The 10,869-nt window shown below is 30.3% G+C and overlaps 1 protein-coding gene across 1 annotated transcript; it reads right to left on the minus strand.

Annotated features, from left to right (window-relative positions):
* Positions 1-2,716: 2,716 nt before the first annotated feature.
* On the minus strand, positions 2,717-7,707 carry LOC111088753 (alanine--tRNA ligase, cytoplasmic-like). Its single transcript, XM_022399658.1, has 5 exons — positions 7,557-7,707; positions 6,991-7,110; positions 6,432-6,518; positions 6,054-6,161; positions 2,717-3,045 (listed from the first exon to the last, which is right to left on the minus strand). The coding sequence occupies exons 1-5, from the start codon at positions 7,584-7,586 to the stop codon at positions 2,869-2,871; spliced, it is 522 nt and encodes a 173-aa protein (XP_022255366.1). The 5' UTR covers positions 7,587-7,707; the 3' UTR covers positions 2,717-2,868.
* Positions 7,708-10,869: the final 3,162 nt, after the last annotated feature.

Genomic DNA, 10,869 nt, shown 5'->3' on the forward strand with positions numbered 1-10,869 from the left:
GCTGCCTTCCCTCTAGTCTCACACTGCTAAATTAGGGACGGCTAGTGCAGAGAGCTCTCGTGTAGCTTTGATCGAAATTCAAAAACAAACAAACTAGACATGATAATGGTCGACATGTTATTTATATCATTAATCGCTTGTACAACTATTTCGGTGTGCAGAAGAGTAAGTTAACGAGCTGTAGTTCTTATCAGTTTTATTAGGTTACTTGTTAAATTTCACTTTTAAAAATAGTAGTAATACTGTCTAAAATTTTGATGTAAAACATGGGCGTGGGTTGACGAGTTCTGTGATCGAAGATAAGAGTTCCAAATTCAACAAAATGTCGCTGTCGGATTATCAGATGGAATTTATAGATTGTGTTAAATACAACGTATTGCAGTTTCCTTTATAATAAGTTGTTTTGCATTTAATCGGTGAATCTTTTCTAAAAGGTTACTGGTGATAGTAATGATGGTTATTATTAATAAATTTTGATGGGTGAAATTGGCTACTGTTTTTATTTACGTTGACACAATTTGTGTATACTGAATGTTGTATTTTTATATATGATACATGCGAAATATTAGCATGCCTTAGCAAAATTCATAGTTTACCTCGAAACTTCCATTTTAAAATTAGAAAACTTTATATGGATTTAATAAAACATTTGTTCATTGAAGTTAAAAAAGGAAATGGTGTCGCCATCTATTATCACAATTTAAAATAATAATTAACAACATAAGTTGGATGTATAACATGGCTTAATTTCTAAGTGTTTTCCCATGTCATCAGATCTTGGTCAAAAAACACTTTGATTTATCAAATACAGGAGAGCACCAGATCAACTTTCAGAGGAATCTCTTTTTATATTAAGTACTTTTAATCTTCTGTTAGATTTATTCAGTATACGAGAATATGATTTCAAACACAAGATGGGCACGATACCCTAAACTTTTTTTTTCTTTCTTTTTTTTGGGGGGGGGTAGAATGGACGAAAAATTCTCTTTTTGGTCCTTCAATATTTCAGAGAGTAAGAGACAGAGGCTCGTTGCATGATGCCTCTAGAAGTACAACAAAAATATAATTTCTACAAAACGGGTAAGACACTGTTGCCTGTCATTGTTTACTGACGTTCTTTTGGAAGAAGCTCGATCCATATGATGATGTTTTAGTTAAATAACTAAAGAAAAATCATTGAGCATTTGTTTTCTAAATTACTGTTGTTGTTTTTTTTGTTTTTTTTTTGCTGTTAAAAAACTATCTTTACATTTAATTGCCATACCTATTCAATGCTCAAGAGAGGCTCCAACCTGCACTTCTAGAAGTCAAACATGACTTAGATCAGTTATTGGGACCCAAGGATTATTCACTTCAAGTTTAGTAAGTTAAATATAGATTTCTAAACTAAAATTTATCTGTTTATTAATCAAATAAGTACACTGTTACAAGAACGTGGTCGATAATTAGATCCTCTATCAAAGAATAAAGTTTCTTTGGTCATAAGTTAACATTTTCTGGATTAAAATATTTTGATGGTTTTTTTTACCAATCACTTTAAAATAAATTAATTTCACAAGTTCTGTTAAATTGGGCATATACATTTTCAAAATTCCATGGCCTGTAAAATTATCTTTATTTCATAGGTCAATCAGAAAGATTGTAATCGAAGAGAATATTCCTCTTCTTGAAAACCTGTGTTGAAATTGTTCTCTATATGTCATGGTAATAAACGTGTACAATATTTTTATTTCTAGGTAGATTATTGTTCAAGACAATTAATTATGTATGGATTTCTGTATAGGCAAATTTGTCTTGTAGTTTGAGGATTATCTAAGTACAAGTTCCATTTTCATAGTTTATTGTGGAATAAACAGAGCAAATACTAGTTTAATGGAAATAATAACTTCACAATAAGTACAGGTAGTAGTTGAGTCAAGCTCCGCGTGAGTGCGCTCTTGAAATACGTCTTTCTCCAGCACCTCAGTATCCTGTCAATTGGTAAGTTTAACTACATACTTCTAATTTAATAAGCTATATACAAGTTTTTAACGTACAAAAGAAAAATGAACTTTTTTTTATTCATTCAAAGGTATGATTGATTACGTCACCACTGAAATCCAAGAATTTATGTGAAAATTTGTTTAATCTGAATATCCATTCAGCCATTTCTTACAAAGTAGAAAATGGATATTTTACTGGCAGTTGGTTTGAACAAAATAACACGATACTTTAATTGTTTGTTCCTCGTGGTAATAGTTTAAACAATTGAGAATTGTTCGTTTACAAACAACGTCCCCAGAACCTGTTTTAGCATCAGGCAGAGGCGTATTCGGGTGAGGCTGAAAAAATCTAGGCCTATTGATCACGTAGTATTTTTCAGCTTTTATATGTAATAAACTCGTTTTCTATCTTTTAATAAAATAAATAAAACTTCTATAAACACTATTACATTTGAATTGTTTTAACGAACATTTTATTACAAATTTAGATCAATTTCAGCCTGTTAATTTATTGGTCCCCCTAATATTTCCAAGCGGGAAAACCTGGCCACGTCACTGGCATTAGGCTCACATCGATTGATAAAACTAGTACTCCCTCTGTCTGCGAAATGTTTCCATTACCTTAGATTAAATAGTTCAGAAGACAAAGAGCTTACTTTAAGTTCCACATTCATGAAAAAATACTATAAAATTCAGTGTTTTCAGATAATTATAAAATAAATAACGAGAGCATGGATTTGATATAAAACGTTTATTTCATAACTTAATTTCACTTTCCTGAAGATACAAACTTAAATTACTGGTTGCTTTGAAGAGATATTTCTACAACTTAGGAAAGTTTCTTGTAACCGAGCTGTCTTGGTCCAGTGTTATTTTCTCCACACTATCACTGAGTCAGCTTCAGTTCTGCGAACTCCTTAGCAAGTGTCATGGCCTCGTTTAGAGACGAAACTCTGGTTCCTGTGGCCTGAGCTGCCTCTTCTTTTCCCCCTCCTTTCCCATCAATCACCCTCGATATTTCTCGCACCCATTCATTGGCTTTTAATCCTTTAGACACTGCTTCCTGTGGAGAATAATTGACCAATGCAACAGTGTTTCTGCAGAAGTAAGCACATTGATTTCAACTTGTGAATTAATACGTGCTATTTATCGTTGGTCCTTACAAAGAATTAATAAACAATTTAACATTATCCGTGATATTCTCATTTATTTTAGGTCCTTGTAAGGGCTAACGTACATATTAATTCACAAGCTGGAAATTCTGAATAAAAAAGTAGTGTTACGGATACGTTTTATAATACAAGAAACAAGTTTGTGAAACTAAATGACTCGTGATATTAGAAATACTTGTAATTTTTCTTTTAAAGTCATAAGATTATCATATAGTTAAAAACTTCTAATTTTTATCTTGCGTGACATAATGTAATGAATGTTTCTTGTAATTTTTTCCCCCATATGTTATTTATTTTTCCCATATTGTCCAAATAAAAAAAAACAAGAAACAGATTCTAAATATCCATTTTTGCACAAATATTTTGGCGAACTTGGAGTATAGTAATTGTTTATACAAGAATATTTTGACCAAAGAATGCTAAGTGCTAATGATAAGAATGCTAAGTGTACCATAATGGTTAATGACATCTAGCAAAAGAACATTTACAAGTATAATTAAAAATTCGAATTTTTTGTCACTGCTCTTGGTAGTCTTTTTAACTAATAATTTAACCCTAAATCATTTGTCTTTTTTACTTATAATTTAACCCTAAATGAGTTACCTTTTTTTACTTATAATTTAACCCTAAATGAGTTATCTTTTTTTACTTATAATTTAACCCTAAATCAGTTGTTTTTTTACTTATAATTTAACCCTAAATCAGTTGTCTTTTTTACTTATAATTTAACCTTAAATCAGTTGTCTTTTTTACTTATAATTTAACCTTAAATCAGTTGTCTTTTTTACTTATAATTTAACCTTAAATCAGTTGTCTTTTTTACTTATAATTTAACCTTAAATCAGTTGTCTTTTTTACTTATAATTTAACCTTAAATCAGTTGTCTTTTTTACTTATAATTTAACCCTAAATCAGTTGCACATAGTCAAAAAAAAAAACTTCGAATAGAACTTTGGAATCCATTGTAATTTTGTGTGTGTGTTAAAATATTGAGGTATACCTTGCATGACAATTTCTATCATAAACCTTTCCAGACAGGTCATGGGTGAAAGACCATGTCTTCAAGTTTGTTGATTCGCATTCAAACTTTTATTGAACTACTATTTCATGAATTTATGTCAATAAGTTTGGTATCAAACTGTAGATCATAATTCAAATTTTAGAACTATACATTACTCAATTTTTAACTTAAAAGTAAATATTAAAAAAACAGAGATAAACATCGATTTTTATGTGTCACGTGGTATGTTGAATGCAGCACTGGTTCAAATTAGTTGTTTATGATGTCAAAATACTAAGTATAGTTTCGTATGAATTAGGAACTCAAATTACTGATACTGACAAACTAGAATATAAAATAAGATCTTATCTTTTCTATTTGCTAAGATATTGCTTACGTAATAAATCAAACACAATGGCACCTGCCCACCTCTTTTCATTTTTGGAAATGATCCCTTATATAAACTTACTTCTATATATGACACGAATAACCAATCGAAATTTCAGAATGTCCCCTAGTGGCTTTGTAAGCCATTTTAATGTGTTTGGATGCCATCTCTTTCTTTTGAACCAAGATATCAAGGAAGTAGGTAGCATCTTTAGTCTGTTCAAAATTTCATATTTATTTAGATTGAAATACAGCTTAGTTACTAGGCTTGATAAATTATAGTTGAATTCTATGGTATAGATGTAGTAATTTATGATTTTTTAGTTATTCAACTGTATATATAAAACCTAAAAAAAACATTTTGTTTCATATCCTCCATGTGAACATTTTTTAAAGGCTTAGCAACCTACGTAATGCAGCAACTGAGTACAAAGGTCGTAACTATTAGAGATAATTGTTTGCTTTACTTTCTTATTTACTGTTCTATGTTTTAAGAAAAATAAGTTTTATAATTTATTCCTAAATAGCACGATTTGTTTGTAATTAAGCACAAAGCTACACAATGGGCTATCTGTGCTCTCCCCACCACGGGTATCGAAACCCAGATTCTAGAGTTGCAAGTCCGCATACATACCGCTGTGCCACTTGGGGGCTTCTACATAGCAATAATCTATATACATATATAATGTATAATAATTGAAATGTGACTGTATTTTACAAAATACTAGTCTACCAAAACACAGCCAAGAGAGGTCACTTTGTAAAGGTCAGTTTTATATTATTGGATACCGTAACATGAGTGCACATGGGCCAAGTCATTGTAACTTCTGTATTGTTAGCCAGGCATGACTGAAAGGTCAATATAATAAAAAATAATAAATATATATAAATGTATAATGTTATGAGATTTAAGACATTTAGTCTACGCATTTATGTTTTCATGTTATAATTTAAAGTCATTCCAGAAGGAAAAAAGGCCTAATTTATATTTATTTCCTAATTTTTTAATGTGGTTATGAGTTCGGTTAAATTGACCAAATCCATACAGAGATTCGTTACTTAAAATAACAGTTAAAATATCGTTTTTTTTCTTAAGAAACGTTTGATAACTATCTGGACATTATAAAGATTTAGCATGTGAAATTTGAAAATTTTCTGTTGCATAAAAATATTTTAATCTTAAAATGAAAATTACTTTGCATGATATATAGGCAACATATGAAAAGAAAAAAAAAAAAGACAAGAGAAAAACATTACTTTACAAACCTTAAGACTTAATAAAAAAAAATTGATATTTTTCAGATGAAAACATTGTAATGTTTACTGACAATCTGTCAAATTTCATTAACATACGCTTACTAATTTAAAAGTTATAGCATGAAAACTATAAGAAGCACAAAATGGTTACGAAGTTGGTCCCATGAACCCGAGCTGGAAGAGTTAAGTAACAAGTTTTGTCACTGGTTTAAAGTTAAATTCTAGCTTTATAGTTAAAAAGATAAAACAACTAACCTTGGGAACAGAACTTAGACATAACACTTTTCCATTATCAGTACTGAAGAACATAGCAGCAGTTCGTGGACACAGGGACTTAACCTGCTTGAGAGCTCCATCTAGTGCCTGAATAGAAAACAAAACAGTATTTCCTTAAGTATAAAACTGTTTGTTTTCTTACGATGAAAAATACTTATAAACTTTGGCTTTGTGATAAGATGATTTATGTGTCATTAAAATACAAGTAACTAACAGGAAACTGTCTTTGTATTTAGTACAAACAACCAAAAATATTTTCACATTAATTGTTCCTTCCGTACTGGTTTTAAAGTAAACTAAACAACAACTACTAAATTTTAGGATTCTATAATAAAAAAAAGAAAAAAAAAGTCTGACCTTTGCATTAGAACCAGCTTCAAATGCATGTACAATAAACTTCTCATGGGAATTACCTTCCAACAACTGTTTGGCTTGTTCAATTACCTATAAAGAAAATATTATCATCAATAAGAAGGTATATATTAACTTTTAACAACATAAAGAAAAATACAAAGTTAAGATATGACAGTCTAGAACATGTAATCATACAATTTCAAATCATTTGAACTGAATGTCTGTAATGTTGCCCTGGATAATTTATAGGAATTACAATAGCCAAATGACGTTACTATGTAGTTGTAGAGAATGTCTGTAATGTTGCCCTGGATAATTTATAGGAATTACAATAGCCAAATGACGTTACTATGTAGTTGTAGAGAATGTCTGTAAAAATAACAATCAAATCAAGTGTAATACTGAGGCCTGTTGACGAGTCTTCTACTTAAACACGAAGGTTTAAAATTCTGGCTATCATTACATTCTGCTTTCTGTTTAAGTGTCGTACAGAAAATCATTCAGAATATTTAATTAAATACTGACACTCGTTAGATTTAAAATACATTAAGATAAACATTACCTCCTGCACAACAGCAGCCTTGTTAGCTCGGTCCATGTCATCAAGTTGTTTCTTCATGTTCTTCAAGTTAGTTCTCAGTTCTTCTTTCTTCCAGTAAGCGATGCTTGACTGAGAAATTTCCTGTGTTAAAAAAAATAATTTTAATATACAGGTAATTTCACATTCCACTCAGTTCACATGTTGAAAAAATATATCATTTGGCCAATTAAATCAATCGGTTTGTTTTTGACTATTCCTGCTATACAGTAATCAAAATATTGACATTAAATTTGTTTACTGTTTAGCACAATGGGCGATTTATGCTCTGCCCACCACGGGCTTATTTTTAACATAAGTTGTTTTTTTTTATATACACACATTGTGAGAATAATCAAATAGTTACATTTTTTTCTGATCACAATAAATAAACATCTTTACAAAAGAAAGTTTCTGAAATTTGAAATCTCAATTGATTTCTAATTATAAAATTTAACCAGAAACTAAAACCCGATCTTTATTATTATTTCAAATTAATAAAAAAAAATCAAGAACTTATGAATAACCAAATGATAGTTTAATAGAAATACCTCAGTTAGCTCTACGATCTTCTTCACCATTTCCTTGTCACTTTCAGATCGTTTCCGATTACTGATAATTTCTTGAAGTTCTTTAACATTTTTCTCAAACACTTCTGCTTTCCTCAGGGCCTATCAGAACCAACAAGCATTACTTTTTAAAATACTACATGATAAAATTAATTACTTAAAATATTTGATTACGACTTCATCCGAATGTTTTGTTAAAATTATTAACATTACCCCTAAACACCAGATATTTATTGAATGTTATTTATGATTTTAACTTTATACACAAGTGCCAAAATACTATAATTAGTCATAGAATGTTCTAGATGATGCTTATATATAAATGTTTGCTTACGAATTAACAAAACAGAGTAAAAGATGAGAATAAGAAAGATTTCTTTTCTACCAAATGTTGACACTCAATGGAGTTTAGCATTCACTGTGAAAATACAGAGAAAAAATTAATGATATGATCATTATCAATAAAGTGTCGTGTCGTAACTCTAGTGCTTGAATGTACATTAAAGAAATTATGAACTTATAAACAATAAAAGCATTTATAGTGTGTCCTTAACAATCTTTACTACTGGGGAGAAGACAGGGGTTACCATTTGGGTTTTTGTTTTACAACTACTACCAAGACAAGTGGGTAACCCTAAATATGAAAATGGCCACTTTTGTGCATTTTTGGAAATAGCTGGTAATCGTAAAATTGTACGTACTATAACTCTGAATGCACTAACTATCTTTAAAAATTTGACAAGCTTTTACTAAATATTACAGGTCTGTTGTACACATAAACCAAAAAATTTAAATACAGTATTTTCACTAAAAGTTTGTCTGTGAACATAGTAGGCCTATAGTGAATCAATCTGGGTGAAAAGTGATTTTCATTTTAAGAATAAAAACACTTATTTTCATCTTAGTTTTAATTTTTATAACCTCTAGAACCTCTTACACAAATACAAAAACAATTAATTTCTATCTCGATGGGTTGAAACTGTGATACGAAGACCAAACTTGCAGTTTTAAGAGCCATCGTAAAGAACATTCACAGAAACATTTTCAAGTTACACGTCCAACTTTACTAAACATATCTGGAGCTTGCTAACAAGTTAGACTCCGAAGATTGAAACATACTCTACCACGTCAGCTGCTGTACATCAACCAATATTGCAGGAAAGAAAAGGACCAACGAAAACAAGAAACTCAAAAAGTTGATAGAAAACCAGAAAGAAGATATGAAAATATCCAACCTCTTACTCTTACCTCTTCAGTTTAAAATAACTTGAGAGAACCATTAACTGATAAATCAAACTTGTGTTTAAACTTTGTTATCAAACTTTAACTGCTACTACAGAATCTAACATTAACTCTTTAAATTGGAATCTTAATGAAGCAGGAAAAAAATCATAATTAATATACTATAGATTTACAGCATATCAGGACATAATACTAAAACACGACCTTACCAGCAATAAAGTCAACATCTTTAAAGAATAAACATCTAACAATATGATATATATATAGATGACAAAGACAGTAATTGTATATAAAACATACCATAAAGCACGGGTCTACACCTTACTGAAAGGTGATTCTACCAACAAAGTCATTTCAACGGTTAAAATTTGTCTTATTGTAACTACAAACATAAAAATTCTTCTTATCCTCACATACTATCAAATCCTCCCATTTTTACGCCCTTCATAAAACTCACAAACAGATCATTCCTTTAAGAGCTAGTGTTCGGCATAGACTCACCTGGTCAAAATGTTACTAAATTCTTCGTCAACAGATTAAATCATTTACTTGATATTAATTCCTTTTCTATTTAAAACACCTCCAGATGTTGTAAGTAAAATCAAAAACTTGAAATTAAACTAAGAACAAATCTAAGTGTCTTTCAACATAAAATCTTTCTTTACACTGTTTAAGAGGAAAACTAGAACAAGACAATCCTGTAACAGACCACCTTATCAACTTAACAGAATAACTAGAAGACAATCCTGTAACAGACCACCTTAACAACTTACCAGAATAACTAGAACAAGACAATCCTGTAACAGACCACCTTATCAACTTAACAGAATAACTAGAACAAGACAATCCTGTAACAGACCACCTCATCAACTTAACAGAATAACTAGAACAAGACAATCCTGTAACACCACCTGAAACAACCACCGCCAAAAAAAGCAAAACAAAGGTATATATAGTATCTAATGTGAATGTGAAATATATAGGACAAATGTCACATTCCTTGGAGATAAAATACAAAGAACATAAAGGTCACATGTGTGAAGGTGAGCTTCAGATATCTACTTCAACACACGTCATCAATTTGAATAATGTCACAAAATGCCGTGAGATGAAATTGTTTCTTACACCAACATAAAACGAAAAAAAAATATTGTTTAGAAACAATAAAAATCCTCAAACCTGACAACCTTTCAGTAAACCATGACAATGACCCTAGTGACACATTTGGCTGAGTTTATTCACTTAGACCTTGTCTTTATAATCTTGTCACAAACTTGACCATGTCTTTAGTTATAATCTTGGGACAAACTTGACCATGTCTTTAGTTATAATCTTGTCACAAAGTTGACCACGTCTTTAGTTGTAATCTTGTCACTAGGTGATAAACATTTTTTTAACATTAAAATATTTTGTCTTTGTATTTTACAATCTTGTATATAAACTCTGTACACTTAGCTGTAGGTCAAACTTGAATAATCTGTCAAAACACAAAGTATCTTTTTTCAAAATAAAACCACTCTGTTGTTTAAAAATCGTTGTTTGTTAATTTACTGTTGTCTTCCTGTTGGTTATAAATATATCTATCTGCAATGATGTACAACTGATTGTATAATTGTCTTGAAAGAAGTAGAACGATAACAGGGTCTCTTCTCTGGTGGGTTTGACAAATTTATTAATATCTCAACAAATGAAGGAAACAGGAGAAGTTAAAACTCCGAGAATATAAAAATTTGATACCAAATTTATTGATAATAATGTTGTTTGATCTATTAAATTCTGATTTTGACTCTGCAAAATGTCATAACGTGTGCACGTTTAACCCTGTCATACAGAAAGTTAAAATTTAAGAATATAAACATATTCAACAAATATTATCTTTTGTTGACAAATCTGATCACCAAGGTAACGAAACTTACAAGGTAGCTGTTTGATATTATCATAACGGTCCAGAAATTCTGATCACTTACTTAGAACTACATGTAGCATTTATGATGCCCCCCCCAATGAAACACAACCTTCAAACTATTGACAGTTGAATTTATGATGCCCCCCC

The sequence above is a fragment of the Limulus polyphemus genome, unplaced genomic scaffold (genome assembly GCF_000517525.1).
Source record: "Limulus polyphemus unplaced genomic scaffold, Limulus_polyphemus-2.1.2 Scaffold4359, whole genome shotgun sequence".
Classification (NCBI taxonomy): Eukaryota; Metazoa; Arthropoda; class Merostomata; order Xiphosura; family Limulidae; genus Limulus; species Limulus polyphemus.

What these genes read in the sequence shown, in the direction of transcription:
- LOC111088753 (XM_022399658.1), bottom strand. Translation starts at nt 7,586, where the DNA reads ATGGTGAAGAAGATCGTAGAGCTAACTGAG. An exon ending in AGGCTGCTGTTGTGCAGGAG is followed by an intron (nt 6,519 to 6,990) that starts GTAATGTTTATC and finishes TTTTCTTTATAG; the next exon opens with GTAATTGAACAAGCCAAACA. An exon ending in GTCTAAGTTCTGTTCCCAAG is followed by an intron (nt 3,046 to 6,053) that starts GTTAGTTGTTTT and finishes TATTCTCCACAG; the next exon opens with GAAGCAGTGTCTAAAGGATT.